We start from the raw sequence: 16,557 nt of genomic DNA, 5'->3' as shown, positions 1-16,557 counted from the left end.
GCAGTGGAGAGAGGGGACAACCTTGTCTGGTCCCCCTCTTGATGTGGATCGCCGATGATAAGAATCCCCCTAGCGAGATCTTAGCTTCAGGTAAATCATATAGAGCTGAGAGAAGGCTAGTAAAAAAAGGACCAAAACCCATTTTATGAAGTACCTGGAACAAGTATCTCCAAGATATACTGTCAAATGCTTTTTGGAGGTCTAGAGAAAGTAACATAGCTTGACGCGTCGGTCCCCAATCCCAACCTGAATTAACTACCGATATAAGATCAATAGCCCTCCTTGTTTGGTCTGGTGCCTGCCTATGTAACATAAAACCCACCTGGTCCGGATGGATATATGCTCCCAGAAAGGAGCTCAGACGAAGTGATAAAATCTTCGTCATAATTTTCAGATCACAATTGATCAGGGAGATAGGCCTATAGTTGGCCACATCCGATTCATCCTTTCCTGGTTTAGGAATTACACTGATGAATGCCCTATTGGCATCCCCCACCAAAGGATTGCCCTCTCTCAGGTAGTTAAAATAAGCTACCATATGAGGGACCAATAATGGGCTAAACGTTTTGTAATACAGATTTGAGAATCCGTCCGGACCAGGCGAGCTACCCACTTTAAGCAGCCTCATAACCCCCTGCAACTCTTCCACCGTAAAAGGTTTATCTAAAAATGCTCTATGTTTGGAGTGCAATTTAGGGAGGGCAAGTTGGTCAAGGAATCTTTCTACTCCCAATGTATTAGTGGAATCAGCAGAGCCATATAAACGGCTATAAAAATCTTCAAAAGCCGCAAGAATTTTTTCTGGGTTTTGCGACAACCGCCCGCCCTTGATTTTAATTTTAGGCAGGGCGTGAAACTTGGGCTTGGGGTTAAGCTTATTGACCAATAGACTTCCCGGTTTGTCACTCCAAACAAAAAATTTGTGTGCTGACCATCTCAAAGATTTTTCGGCTCTTGTAGTCAGTAGCAAATTAAGGTCAGTGCGTTTCGCCTCCAACTGGGATTTCAAAACCGCACTTGGTGTCAATTTGTGTTGTAATTGCAATTTATGATATTCCTGAAGGCTGGTATCTATCATCTTATTGTGGGCTCGTTTACGTCGCGCCCCCATTTTAATCATCTCACCCCTTATGTAGGCTTTATGGGCCTCCCAGTTTATAGCTGGGGATGTATCATCCGCCACATTAATCTGAAAGTAGTTGCCCAACTGCGTTTCTATATCACGCTTCATCAGATCATCAGAAATAAAACTCATTGAATCTCCACTTAAACCCAGGTTGCGATCTATTAAAGCCTGACAGGTATAGAGCCAGGGGGTCATGGTCTGACCAAGGGGTAGACAGAATACGTGCTCCCAACAAATTGGGGAGCATAGAAGATTGTATGAATCCATGATCTATGCGTGAATACTGATTATGTGCTGCTAAAAAATAGGTATAGTCCCTGGCCGAGGGATTCATTTCCCTCCAACCATCTACTAAAGTATATTTTCTCAATAAAAGAGCGAGGTTGTGGCTTTTTCTAGGGGGGTCTCTATATCTGCCTTATTTAGATTTGTCTAAAATATGGTCTAACGCCAGATTGGAATCCCCCAGCAAAAGCAAAGAACCTCGTACTTTGGGCCAAATCTCGTCTAAAAGAGTATGGAAAAATGCCATTTGACCCTCATTGGGCGCATAATAAGAGACAACAGTAATCACATGCACCCCAACACACCCAATTACCACCAAAAATCTACCTCTCAGATCTCTAAAAATCTCTAGGGGTGAGAAATTTAAGCTTTTCCGAAAGCAAAGAAGAACTCCGCATTTCTTTTTGTCAGAAGTAGCATTATAAAACAGCGGGTAATTTTTATGAAGATATTTGGGGACTGAATTATTGGAAAAATGCGTTTCCTGTAAAGCCAGTATGTCCACTTGTAAAGAATTATAGTAACGAAATGCTGTGGACCGTTTAGCCGGAGAATTGAAACCCTGAACATTATGGGATAGCAATGTTAGTTTAGAGGCTACCACTGGGGCCACTGATGGATCAAGTGTCATAAAAGTAGCGAAGACCAAAGAACCAAAATAGTACTTCCTCTAAGGACTGGGAAGACACAAAAGGGAAGACAAGACAAAACCAAGGAAAAACAAGACCAAACAAGAAAGACACACAGCGTTTGAAAGCATGCAACAAAACCACAGCAGGGTTCCAGCCCCACCCTGGCCCCCGGGACAATCCTGGTCCCAAGGTCCAGGAGAGAGCCACAACCCCCTTGCTTCCAGGAGCTCTCAATAGCTCCATCTCGGCGGAGAAACCCCCTCCGGACCAAGTCCTTAAATAAGACCCGGACTGGATTCTCCGTAGAGCGAGGGCACAGCGCATATATGCGTTAAAAAAACAGCATTAAAAAATGACATAAGTACAAATCAGTAGGAACCACGGGGGACCAATCTCCTCACCATCCCCCATTCAGCACTAAGGCTAGAGTCCCATTAAGGTGGAACATAACACCAGTAGGCTGAGGATCAAATTATCAGTGAAGTAATCAAGGTATTTTCTGTGACTGTTTCCCCGCTCCTTTGGTTTTATTCCACAGCGGGTACAGGGACGTGGAAGCCTCTTTATCTGAGGTGGGAAGTACATCTGCTCTCTGGAGCAAGTCCAGATACCTTAGAAGGCGTTCCCCCTCCTCAAAGGATGAGAAAGAAAAACTCTTCCCCTGGAGTTGAAAAATCAGTTTCAAAGGGAAGGCCCATCTATATTTAATCTTGTGGTCAATCAGGATTTGCAGTAGTGGTTTAAGGGCTCTCCTGCGCTGGATAGTGAATGGCGTTATGTCCGAAAAAATTTGTATCTGATGACCCTCCATCTCAATCACATCCAGACCTCTGGTCGCTTTCAAAAGTGCTTCCTTAGTGGTAAAGTAGTGAGGTTTCACAATGACATCCCTGCGTGGGCCATCCTGTCTGGGGGCCACAAGAGCCCTATGCGCTCTGTCAAGTAGTAATTGTGAGTCCGACATTTCAGGTAGTAAAACACGAAGAAAACGTGTCACCGCTTCTGTAATATCTTTAACAGATTCAGGAAGGCCCCTGATCCTGAAGTTGTTTCTGCGGGATCTATTTTCCATATCATCCAGTTTAAGCTGCATGGCATCAAGCTGATCATGTAGAAGCTGTATCTCTTTGGAATTCTGATTAACACAGGACATCGTCTCATCTACTTTTTTCTCAAACATATCAATCCTGGCACCCAGAGATTGTAAATCCTGTCGCACTTCCGATGTGATTTTATCCGTAACCTTCGCTAATTCAGACTGTAAAAGGCTGGCCAAATTCAAATATAGCCTGTTTTCAGCTTCTGGGGGCAGGGATGAAGGGGAACATGCAGGGGGTTCCTGTGTCAACACTGAGAATCTGGAACCATGATCAAGATTGTGCATATCCGGAGCAGGGGACATAGAATCATCTCCCTTCATGTGTGGGGAGCTGTGTGTCACAGATAAATGTCCTGGAGAGGGGGCTGCTGGGACAACTGAGGGCTGAAAGCCTCCTGCGGGTCCTGGCTGGGTGCTGGGGAACAGTGTAATAAGTCCCCCTCCCCTCCCCTGTCTCCTGCATCCCGGCTTGTACCTGAGGGGGAGCCGCTTGCTCCCCTCATTCTTCCTGGAACATCAGCTCCACGTGGCTCCCGAGCAGCCGCCATCTTGAATGCCGGGCGCGCTGGCTGAGACCGGGAAACCCGGTCTTTCAGCTTGTTTCCTGACTTCCCCACCATTCTGAAGTAAAGCCCTGAGCTGCAGAGGGCTTAGTCTTCCTGCGCGGAGCGTGGCTGCCGTAGTGATCCGTCGCAGGGAGGCACCAAGGGATCCGGAGAGCACCGAGCTGACTAGAACACAGCCAGCGTAGGTAGGCGGCGCATGCGCACTCTCAACTGCTGTTATTTTGGACTGTTGGAGTCTGATGCCTCTAATCTGCCCTATAAGCATCCTGTTACCATGAGCAACCCCCAGTGAGCTACCACAATATATAATTAACGAACGTTCATTGCAGGGTGCTTCACTGTGTATCGCGCATGCTCAGAACATTCACGATCACAGTCCGACTGTACACACAATAGATGGAGAATGATCGTCGCGACTTTCCTCGCTCATTGGCGTCATTGTGCACTTTTTTTTGTTAACAATTATCGTACAAACGGTCATTCGTATCCAACGATAATTATTGCACATGTGTACGCAGCTTTAGGCATAGCCAATCAAGAATAATACAGAGGCAGAATAACAGTGGTGATAACATTGTTAACCACACCCACCACTTAAATGTTGACAATGCTGTATTAGAATTTATGACAGGTGGATCTTTGTTACCCTATCCAAAAAAGTGCCTACATGATGATGTAGACAAGCTCAAAAGATATTTGCTGAATATATGAAGGACTTGAAGGTGCAAGATATGAAGGTGCAGCTAGAGTGGTCCTAATAATATGGGCATCCTGCATTAAAAATTATATGCTTTCACCATAATTCTACACAAACATCTGGTTCTGGCTTAAAAGTAAAAAGATGGTAGATGTCATGGCTCCACAAGGCAAAGTGGTGCACCCACTGTATCACCCACCCTATGGGTGGAGATGTGCACGGGGAGCAGGGTCTAAGCAGTAGCTTGGTCCTCTCCAGAGCCTTCTAGAGGTGAGGATGTTGTGCGGCAGGCTACTGCCAGGTTGCAGCCCCTGTGCCGCCAAGGCAGGTGACTGCCAACAAGCAGGGACTGAAGCGTAGTGCAAAAGGGAATACCAGGAGGGTAGTCAGACAAGCCAAAAGGTCAGGACCGCCAGGGAACAAGATGGTCAGGAAACAGGCAAGAGGTCAGAACGGGCAGCAAGGAGGAGTAGTCGGGAACAAGCCAGGGTCGGTACATGGAGAATCAGGAACAATAGAGATAAACAACAGTAACTTGGAAGCAGAGCCAAAGGAACGCCTTGTTCAGGCAACTTCCTGTTGCCAAGTCACTTCCTTAAGAAAGGGAGATGGGCATGGATCAAGTGAGCCGCAGACATCTATCCCACCAGCAGAGGGAGTGTGTCTGCGGAAAACTTAGAGGCAAGGGAGCAGCTGACAGAGAATCACCTGACTTGGAGCAGGAAGTAAACAGAGTGTTGGATCCATGGGCAGAGATGGTGCTGGCAGCAGGGGGCTGCAAGGAAGGTGAGCAAGAAGGAGGCACAGGTGACCTGGACTTGAAGGACTCCTGTCAATATGGTATAACTCTCATGTAATGTACTAGAGATGAGTGCCAACAGAAGTGACATAATATCTTCCCAAAGACACAAAAAATAATCAGAGACTGAAAATCTACCCAATTATGCAAAACTAGCAAAAAAAAAAAAAAAAAAAAACAATTTTGACTACAGTTAGCCTTTAGGAAACCAAAATAATAGTTGATATTTTTTAATATATCACATTTTTTTAGTATAAAAGATCCAACAATGGAAGAAAGGGCCACTATTATTAAAGGGAAGAGGTTCTGCTGCAGCAGTAATTGTTCCAGAATGATCAATGCTCTCCAACTTGTCTTTGTTTATTGGACATTGTTTGGATGGTGGACACCTGTTTGAGTTTTAACTCACCTGCCTCTGTACTTTCTATAAACACAGCCCTCGGTGAGGATGAACTAATGCTCAGTGTCTCCCATACAACGCACTCTTCTGTCAACAGAACTCTTCTGTTCAGGATGTACTAGGCTAGCAGATGCATGGCTTGTAAAGCACCTCATCTATGAGAAATGGTTTGTATGGAATAATAGGAGGAATACATCAACTAAGAACAACCAAACATTTACTTCTGCTTCCTTTCCTAAAGTGACAAGGCAAGGCAAGGTCACACAACACGAGAGCTGTGCAGAGATATTCCCCAGGATACAGAACCTGCCAATAGATAGAGTAACTCAAGACTTGTCCTAAAACAAATTAAATAAGTGGCAGCTGTTCTGTATTGGTTAAACAAAGAAAAATCCCATGTATATTATGCAATGTAATATAAAAAATATACCAGGAAATCTGTTAAGAAAATCCATATTAGAACACAGTTCTATTATACCATGCTTTTTTGTGAAGAATAATACCTATTTATGAAAGAATTGCTTCTAATAGTTTTAGATGTAGAGAAAAGGAAGATAAAATTGAAGAAAATGAAAAATGGAAGATAAAAATAGTAAGTGTCCATTTTGTATTTCATGGCTTTTCCATATAATGCATTATGAGCTTTTGTACACTGTAAGTTGTAGCTTTTATCTGCCTTATGTAGTGTATAGACCCAAACATAGTTTTAGGGATGTCAGACAATGGTCTACAAAATGTTTGCTTTTTCATTACAAGGTAAAGTGGGGTATACTGTATGGTCATTTGATTATTTTGTGTGTTATTGGCTAAGAATTTTACATTATACCAGGTGATTCTGTAAAGAAGATTTTAGCATAATAACACTGATTTAAACTCTACAATGTGGCCATATAGAATGCTCACCCATGGTATAAGGAAATAAGATTTTATTAGGTAAATCCAACAAATAAAATGCAGGGGGAAGAAGGACTGGATTTACTGAGTACAAACTGTACATGAAGAGTAGTGTAATATCTCCAAACTTTGGTACAAAAGAATAGTAACTTTGCTTTGCAATGTACCAACACTTTAATTCAGTGTTACAACAATAAAATATGGTTTTGGCTTTAGATACTGCATACTTTAAACACACTGACCAAGTCCATTTAAATATTTGCATATGAAATGAAAATCCAATCTATTATAAACGTTTATGTATATGGGGAAATTTTATTAGTGTTAAAACTGTGTATAGCCCAGGTATAAAATATAACCAACATGCATGTAAAATCTAAACATACACAAATACATTCTAAAGCCTATGACATAAACAAAAAACGTATAACGCAACGAAAAGAATAATATTACTTTGCTGTGCAGAATGATGGCACTCTATAAACTAAATCATAAAAATAATAATGATACACAATAACAAAAACAAACACCAAGTATCAAAGGCAGTACTGGGCTTAAAAATTAACTGGTTCCTACTTGGGTACCACGTACACAATTCACAGCCTGCACTGGAGCTCATAGTAGCATATAGCTACTCATAGTGCTACATGTAGCACTCATAGAAGTAATTTATAAACCTAGGTTGTGGTACGTATCCGAGTTTCCAGATGACCTTTTTAGGCCTGCAAGGTGGTCTTATCTAAACACTGCTGCTTCTCTGCAGTAACATGATCACCTTCTTCCTGCCTCTAAACCTGCTAAAATATACCAATAAAAGTAAAATGGATACATTTACTTACTGAAAGGATATAAATACAGCAATAGTCACTGTGGAATTTTTGGAAGGTGCTCGTTTTATGGTTGTCATCCTTAGGTTTCCTTTACTACTTAGGGAGCTATAGACATGGAACAAGAATGCAGCTAGTTAGGTGATATGCATGATTTTTCCACTGACAAGTAATGTAAGTAAAGTATTTAAAAAACACAGAGGTGACAACCCCGTAGCATGCATCTTTAAAATTTATCAACAGTGGCAGCTCCCATATTTCTTTTCTGACATTTCCTCTTTCATTTTTCCCTAGTTAATGTTATCAGTTGCACAAAGCATACATGAATACAAACATTATAAAGGTACCGCAAGCACTAAGTATACTTAATGCAATGTCTTGTAACACACAGCGTTACACAACTATTAACTTCATGCCTGTTCCTAAATTAGCCACAGTTGGCCAGATTGTGTAAATGGATACGTAGACCTCTCCTACAGCTGGTAATATTACATTTTCACAATTCTCCATTGAACTGTTAATTGGAGGATTCCAATCCTCAAGTTTAGAGAACAAGCAAACAAACAGCATATATCAGCCAGGTCTGTGTGTCGAGTGTGAGAACGGAGCCGCTGTGCACTGTGTTCCCAGTCAGCAAACACAGTCCTGCATGTACAGTCAGGGACAAAACAAGAGGCATAGAACAGAAGGAGAAAAGGGACAAGCTGGGCCTTTGTTAACATTGTACTCATCACCTTTAGAAAACTGATTGCACAGTGAATTGGACCCAGCCCTATTGGAGGGACTGGATTAGGTGCAGCTTGTGACCCACTGACATTGGGGCACAATCCCCCAGTCCTGCCATATCTGCAGCTGCATCTGCTAGTCTCTCCTGGCACAATGCTTGGCTCACATAAACTGGTAAGTCCTCTTATACATGTTACAGCATTAAAAGGGCAATGTGTTTAGTAGATTCTTAGGTAGAATATCATGTGGGCATTACCTGTGCGACACTTGTCATGACCATATGTTGTGTGTTTCCCAAATATTTTACATTGTTGCAGCACTGTTTTATTACTGCTTATGTATAACTTGGTAATTACTAAAACAATGGGTATAGTCTACTAATTACCATTGTGCTATCTATCCACGTGCACTGAGTATAACCTGTGGATAAACCCTGTACTGCATATACAGTAATATGTAGTTACCACCATACCAAGTATATTATACTAACATTGCACTGAATACAACCTATTGATACCATTATACTGAGTAAATTATGTAAATGAACAAAGCACTAGGTATATAAAGTTTACATCTGTTATCAAAACCTCGATGAATATAATCAACAATGCACTGGATATAATCTGTTCATTACGTTGTATTGGATATGTTCTGCCCATGACCACAGCAGAGAGCATCTTCATGTTAATGTATGTTAAATATAATTTAAAGGTGGATGCTGATATAATAAATAATTTAATACTGATTGCCTAATATTTTGGATAGAAGCTGTGAATATATATTAATCTATTTTTATATCAAGGGCATTATTTCAAATACCAGTTTTACTTACAGGTAAATAACATGTACAATTAGAGATTTCCCTTTGCTTTCAGAGTTTGTTCTAGTAAAATGTTCTTTATAATGACTTACCGTACTCACTCACAAGTACCATCATGTCCATAGCCACGGAAGAGTAATGCTATACATAATAACTGCAATTTATCAGCTTAAGCAGAAATCAGTAGGTCAGGCATTCACTGTTGTAAGTGGAATGCATATAAAATGTAACCATTCACTCAACAACCTCATAACAGGGTGACATTGTATTCAGATAATCATTATGTTATGTGATTATTCCTAACCTTTTTTTACGTTTAAGAGAACTCAACAATAAGCAATCAAGGTGTAGGTGGTAAAATGCTGAAATAAGCATTGTGAGTGGCAAACTGCTGTAGTATACAGTGATGTAAAAAAGAAAGTACACCCTCTTTCATATCAGCATAGGTTTTATGTGTCAGGACATAATGCAAAAATCATTTTGTCCTTAGCAGGTTCTTACATTATTTAAATCTAACCTCAGGTGTAAAGCAACACACAGACTCCACTGTTTCATTATTAATTGACCAAAGATGAAGGCAAAATGGAGAAGCCATGTGTGGAAAAATTAAGCCCACCCCATGATTCAATAGCTTGTGGAGCCACTTTAGCAGTAATATCCTGAAATAATTGTTTTCTGTATGACTTTATCAGTCTTGTAACATTCCCAACTCTCAATTTCCCAATTTCCATCAAGCTTTAGCAGTCAGAAAGATGGTCTCACATCTGACTCTAGAATAGTGTGGTATCCAGAGGAGTTCATAGTCAACTGAATGACCGCAAGGTGCCCTGGTCTTATGGCTGCCAAACAGTCCCAAATTCTTGGCAGTTGGTATGAGGTGTTTAAAAAAAACATTTCTGGACCAGGATCACTTGTAACCCTCGTCTAGTAAATCTGTAAATGTCGACAACTGCCAAACTTCCTCAGTAGCTCTTATATTGGTCATAGGTTATGCATGGACACCCTTCTTTATCTAATGAAACTCTACTGTAGCTAGTGCAGTCTCTGTAAAATAGCCTTCAAATGGTGTCATTGAGTTTGTTATGGGATCTTGCTATGAGTTATAAGATCTTTTTGGGAGGAGGATGTTTATATGAACATGCTACATCATTACCGGAAAGCAGCAGATAGGTACCTTGGTCTGGGTTTCTTCCTGTCCTTAATACTCATTTACACCTAAGTGCAGGGAACAACAAAACACGTATTTACAGCATATCCTTATCTTCTTCCCACCCTTCATAACTTTGTGAAGAACATCACCAATAAGCTAAGCTTGTATACATTCTTTGATTTATTAGTAGCTTGTTGTGCAGTAAATGTCACTTATGTTCTTGTGTTGTATGCAACCATAGAAAATGAGTGTCCTGTCCCTGTGTATCTATATACACTGTGGAGAGGGAGTGCAAAGTTCCCATAAAAATGAATCATCTCTATAAAGGGTAACTAGTCACACCATTAGTGCCAGGCTGCTGCTGCACAAATAATGTAAAAAAAACTCTTCTCATCCAAGGTGGAAGGGGTGGTGATGCACATAAATACCAATACCTGGCAGCACTGGATCTTTACCGTGAGGGTTATATAGATAGGTACTGCTTTAAGCAATATGTCCTCTAATCCAATTTTTTTACCTCAATTCTTCAAGTTAGGAAATAAATCTGTGCTGCAGATTCAATTAATATAGGTAACACAGTTGCCTCTCTAAATTGCACCCTCATGAGTATATTACATGGCCATTATCAAGCGCTACTCCAAAAGAAGACGAGATCCAAATCATATTACTATTGCAAATATGGTGAAAAAATGATTATTTTGTTCACTTTTAACACGGCCTATTATATATCTAAAGCCAAAAGCGAAAATGTAATGGGGGCTGACCAGTCCTTATATGCAGTGGCTGCATTACTTTTCTTTTTTCAGGCTTATTCATGGTTTTGTTCCTTCATTTTCACCTGGCAATACTACTATTACACATTTCCGGTCTTACAGTGATAATGCTCACTGATATTTTTTGTACTTAGCATAAAAAAAAAACAAACGCTGCCACCACATCTAAAGATTTGGAAGCTGCAATATGAACAATTTTTGTTTTTGGGTTCAGATTAAATTTAAAGTAGGAATAGCTATTATTATTCATTACTTACTGACACAATATAATGTTTCCTTATAGTTACTGTTTTACACATGTTCTCTCCTGCTGACCACGGTCTTCAGTTCAGAGACACTGAAACCATCTAAAAACAGAAAAAAAGGACATGCCAAGGCAAAGGAGAATCCAGGCACCTTTCAGGATAAAGGACACGGGAAGGCATCTCCAGATCCGGTTTTAGGAGTGAACTCTTTTGCCCCTTCTCAGTTTTATAGTTTAGTGGAAGAATATGAGCAAAGTTTAACTGAGATGGTGAATCAGTTAAAGAACACCTCTGAATCCACGAGTGGCCGTTGTGAAGTGAACTTGAGACTTTGGCTTTCTAACAGAAGAAGTCTTTCACCCTGGACTTACAGGTAACATTGGTAACTAACGGCTCAAATTCACAATGGGAGCACATTTTATTGTGTCAACGTATGTTTTAAAGGCTTTAATTGAATTTGAATACTGCACAGGATTAGCAGCTTTTAGTGGGATGTATTGATTTCTATAATTAAAACTTCTTTCTGCACAATGTGAATAAAAATCCAAAAACAATCCACTGTATATATTCAGTGAAAATCACCCAACCTGAACCTCACCCCAATGCAGCTGGTCCTACAGACTACTTACTATCTTTGCTATGCAGGAAAATTGACTTATTATGATGTGTTTTGCCTGAATTTAAAACATAGCTCTTATCTTCTAAGCAATTTTAATATTTGCCTGCTGAAATAATAAACCTTTATAAACAGTATTTGTTTCATTAGGACTCCAGACAGCCTACTATGTCAAATAAGTAATTAATATGACTGGTCTTTTATCTGGAAGTATATTACTTAGGAAACAGGATTATACCATTTGTCTAACCCTTCCTGCAACTAACAAAAATCAAGTTCTTGCATTTGTTTGATAAAAGTATAAATGATGTACAGTGAAAAGTCCCTTATTATCACAATACATAAATACAAAAAAATAATGACAAGCCCTTGGGGAACTAAACATCAAACTAAACCTAAAATCAAGACAAACTCTTAAGAAAATAGTGTTTATTAGTGTAAAATATGTTACTATTCTCTTTGGAATCAAACTTTACAAATTTAAAATGTTCTTGTAGTTGTAGCTGATGACAATTTACCACCTATGTCCTGCCCCATCATTAAGACACTTTTTCTACTGTAAAACAAGGATGCCGGGAAATGTCTGACGATTTGTGTTCTTAATCATTTGGGTGTCTCGTGGTCACATCTAAATTGACTCTTGCACTGACTAGTGGGAGAAATGGGAGGTAATGATGAAAAAGAAGGTTAGATCCAAAAAGTTATATAGTATCCATAACGTTGCTTCTTTACACTGTATTAGTTTATCAATCTTATAAAAATTTGCCTTGGTAATTTGGGGTTTATTTTTGCATTAAGATCTCAGAGAGTAAATTAGTGGTAAAAAGGAATCCCTGTCTCCTTCCAGCACTTTATAGCCAATCAATGACACAGTGTTTTTCTTGTCACCTGTAAATGTCTCTGTAAGGTTACAAATCTGTACACAAAGCAGTGAGACCAAAGCAGTGAGCTTGTGCCATTGGGATCATAACTAGTCCTTAAAAATGATAAGGTCCCCCAAAATGGTTCCCTATTTTTTTACCTTTATAAAAAGCAAAAGAGAATGCACTGAGCTGAGTGAGACACTCTGTAGGTAAGGCTACAACTCTGGCAGGGAGGTCTCATTTCTAAGAAATATAGGTTGGCACCCATTGGCACCTATATATACACAGATATATCATTACAGAGGTAAATCTGACAAACCTTAGGATGACCTGGCATTTAAAACTGCCAAAACCATTACACTCTACTCATGCATTATATTCATGTAACTATCCCAGCAATTTTACAACCTCTCCCAAATGCTTGTCACCACCTTCAGCTTTTTTTTAAATCACTTTCTTCTCCCTCCAAGTTTAACACACGCACACATTTTGCCTCTCTTCTCGATGTCCTTTATCCCTTGCCAGACACTATACAACATGTCAGGACTCCCCGCACATTCATTTTTCAAGTAGAGGATCAGTTACTGACTAAGGTGCTTGAAAAACCCCTGAAGATTCAGGTAACACAAGAATAGGATAATGGACTTTATACACAGGCCACTTTTTTTTGCTATAGTATGACCTTACTGGTTTTTAAATTGTGCAAATATGCAGACAAAAGGCAAGTCTTTCAAAATAGAAGCAACTAGGCAAAGAAAACACTAGCTAAGAAAGTCAAGGAAGTGTTTTTATTTTCTCTGACCACAGATCCCCAACTTTTGTCATCTCAAGAGCCATGCTGAGATAAGACAAGTGCTTCTGAGTCACAATAACTGTGGAAAATATCCACAAATTGATATGAAACTGTGAGCTACCCAGCAATGCCTATAAGGCACGATCATTAGTGCTCATTGTGTCATTAATGTCATTAGTTGTATGAGTATTGCTAAATTCAAGTCATAGCCACCAATGCAACACTGTTGGTAAATCCACTTTGTGTCTTTACAAACACTTTGAAAAGTCATGCTGGTTTGTTAGAATTTATGCATTGCTGTACCATAAACTAAAAACATTCTAAATTACAGTTAGGTTAAATTAGTCTGCTAAGCATCACAATCTATGGAGGTAAGAGGAGAATAATTGTGCAAAAGAAAAAACACAAGTTGGTTAAATCCTGCCATGTTGGTTGTCCCAGATTTGCCAGGTTTCAGCAACTATACCAAAAAATAGTATAGCAAATGGAAGTTAAACAAATACTCAAATCTTCAGAAAATGCACATTAAATGTTGTGCACACCAGCTAGATGAATAAGTGGTGTGCATAACTATCCGATTGGTGTCCGTGGGGAGTTACTAGGACAGCTGGGATTCTTTGTGGTCAGAGTGATGAGTGTTACAATGGCAGTCCTCTAACTTGCTGGTTTATAGTGTTTGTGGCAAGGAAGGGTTTTTATTTTCAGGGACATGATGTGAGAAATTTTCTGAGAGTGAGTACACCTAAAGATTAGCACAACCGCAAGATAAAATTCACCCTTTTTTCATGCAAATAAAAACACAGCAAAGCCAAAAAACAATCCATATAGACAAAATTATATTCAAAATTAATTCAGGTATGTATTACCAAAACAATATGTATATGTATTTATAAAGACCTTAAGGGGCAGCTAAAGTTCCACTTTCAAAAATCAGACAGGCCATTGCAAAAATAGACAGGTGATGTCTCTTCAGCAATAATCATTCTAACCTGTCTGATTGCTCAGATCAATTGTCTTTAAAATACATGCATATGCCTATAAAACACGAATGTGTCCAACAGTATAGTGATCTCAGTATTAATGATCTACTTGTACATCCCTTTTCAGTATTAATCACGATGAAAACCGCATCCCTGCATCTATACCAGAGGCCCGTTGTTTGTGTTCTGGCTGCATCAACCCATTCACCATGCAGGAGGACCTGAGCATGTCCAGCATTCCAATCTACAGTAAGATTCCTGTGCGCAGAAGACTCTGTGACAGCAAATTGCCAGCCCTACGAGGACGGAGAAGGAAAAAGTGCCATAAAGAATACACAGCAGTCATGGAAAATATTGCAGTGGGCTGCACATGCATCTTTTGAACACACAATTCCCCTTTCAGAAAAATCTATTTGTTATTGATCTTCAAAATAACATGCAAACAAAAAAACCCAAAATATGTGGGACTGCAAAACATATGTGAAGGTTAGTAATATACAATCTGTCTTTACCACAGACAGGGGATGAACATAGAAAAATGTAGTAATGGTTCAAAAAAAGGTCTAATTATTTTTTGGGAGAGCTGAATTGCAATGTGATTATCCTTAAAAAAATAATAATACAAAAGACAAAAAAAGTTCCTAGCAGCTGATCAGCTTTAAACAGAATTAATAAAAAGGTTTTTCTGTGTTGTTAAAAGGTTGGAGAGGCTTATAGTGAACCCATACTTTGTACATGCAGGTCTAACAAGTTTATTGCTAAAAGACAATGATGCAAGTCAATTTGAAATCAGATAAATTAAAGCAAGGCAAAAGTCATTTAAATTATTTGCAAAAAAAAAAAAACATAAAACAACTAATTACATACATTTCTTTTAATATATGCCCCCCCCCCCAATATAAAATTTAAATGCACTGTGAATCAATATCATATTACAAAAAAACATGAAAACTTTCATAGCATTAAATACTTTTGAAGGTGCTGAACTATTTCTTGTGTTTTATGGAGAATCAGGTCTTACATACCATGTAACAGCTCTGTGACTGTTTCAGTGCTCTCTTTAGAACTTCCTCACTTTGGAAAAGAAGGATAAATGTTACCTGAACATAAAACAAGTTGTCTTTATTGCCTTTTGTGTTATGCTGGCTACAAAATAAATTTTCAGTACTTGTCCATTCATTGAACAATTTCCTATGCAGCATGAAGTCGTTTGCCAATATTAAAGCACTTGTATGGAAAAGAGAACATAGAGATGTACATAACACAATATATTTGTGTGTGTATGTGTTATATTCACAAACAAGGTGTATCAGTTCTGGCTCTCCAAGGCAATACACTTTCATCAGTGAAGCTGGGTGATCTACCAAACCTGGAATGGATTTCTTTAAAGCCATTTGCTAGCAAATGTTTTGAATCCTGGACCAAATTCAGGTTTGCTGGATCAGCCAGCTTCACCGATGAGGGTATATGCTCTCCAGCCTTGGAGAGCTTTAATAAATCAGGCTCATTGAATCTGGAATTTTTCTTATAACCAAGAATCTGGGGCAATATGTTTAGACCTGGAGAGAAACAGAGCAGCACGACATCTTACAATTAATCCAATATAACACTATCATATTACTATGAAAATTAGTCACCACAGGGTCTTTGATAAAGGCTAAAAAAAAACAATATACAAAATTACCTCTGAAGACACTGCGGTGACCACTAAGGCTTGGCTACTGAACTGTTGAATGGAAAGGGACATGGCTAATGTCAAAGTCTGACGTGTCAGTCAATAGTATGGACTTGGGTTTCACTGTTGAGGTTCATTGTCGAGCGAGAAGGTAAAATCTCTCCACCATTGACACAAAAAAGAAAACTGGCACCCTTCCCTATACTATACTCAACTAAAACTGGTTAACGCTGTGTTTTCTCTTAACATCAAAACATAAATAAAATAAATGGATTTTATTAGTTAATTTGCATTTACATTTTCATCTGATTGTTTACTTAGTAGTTGCTGGGGATAAAGTACAAGGTTATTTTTTTTTTAGATAGAATCTTTAAATCATTTTTTAGCCCAAGGTATATATACCAAAAAATGTGCCACTAATTGTACAGGCTCAGGGCTTTTAGCACACCTTGGTCTTCATTTTACCAATAAAGTTCTTTTTAAAAAGAATATTTCATAATAAATATACATTTTTTCCATATATTGATACATAGGAAATAATTTATTTTATTTAATGTATAAAAATTTGCACATTATAGGGAATATATGATT

The 16,557-nt window shown here is 39.1% G+C and overlaps 1 protein-coding gene across 1 annotated transcript; it reads left to right on the top strand.

Annotated features, from left to right (window-relative positions):
* The first annotated feature begins 7,761 nt into the window (after positions 1 to 7,761).
* On the top strand, positions 7,762 to 15,466 carry IL17B (interleukin 17B). Its single transcript, XM_072400969.1, has 3 exons — positions 7,762 to 8,225; positions 11,078 to 11,412; positions 14,419 to 15,466. Exons 1-3 carry the CDS (start codon positions 8,205 to 8,207, stop codon positions 14,672 to 14,674), a joined length of 612 nt encoding a protein of 203 aa, XP_072257070.1. The 5' UTR covers positions 7,762 to 8,204; the 3' UTR covers positions 14,675 to 15,466.
* The last annotated feature ends 1,091 nt before the right edge of the window (positions 15,467 to 16,557 follow it).

Source organism: Pyxicephalus adspersus, chromosome 2 (assembly GCF_032062135.1).
Source record: "Pyxicephalus adspersus chromosome 2, UCB_Pads_2.0, whole genome shotgun sequence".
Taxonomy (NCBI): Eukaryota; Metazoa; Chordata; class Amphibia; order Anura; family Pyxicephalidae; genus Pyxicephalus; species Pyxicephalus adspersus.
Note: the sequence above shows the minus strand (reverse complement) of the source record. Positions and strands in the feature narration are given on the sequence as shown.

Bases quoted from the DNA above. Each gene is read 5' to 3' on its own strand.
- IL17B (XM_072400969.1), top strand. From the start codon at position 8,205: ATGCTTGGCTCACATAAACTG. The intron at 8,226-11,077 runs GTAAGTCCTCTT...GTTTCCTTATAG, and splicing joins TGCTTGGCTCACATAAACTG to TTACTGTTTTACACATGTTC. The intron at 11,413-14,418 runs GTAACATTGGTA...ATCCCTTTTCAG, and splicing joins CTTTCACCCTGGACTTACAG to TATTAATCACGATGAAAACC.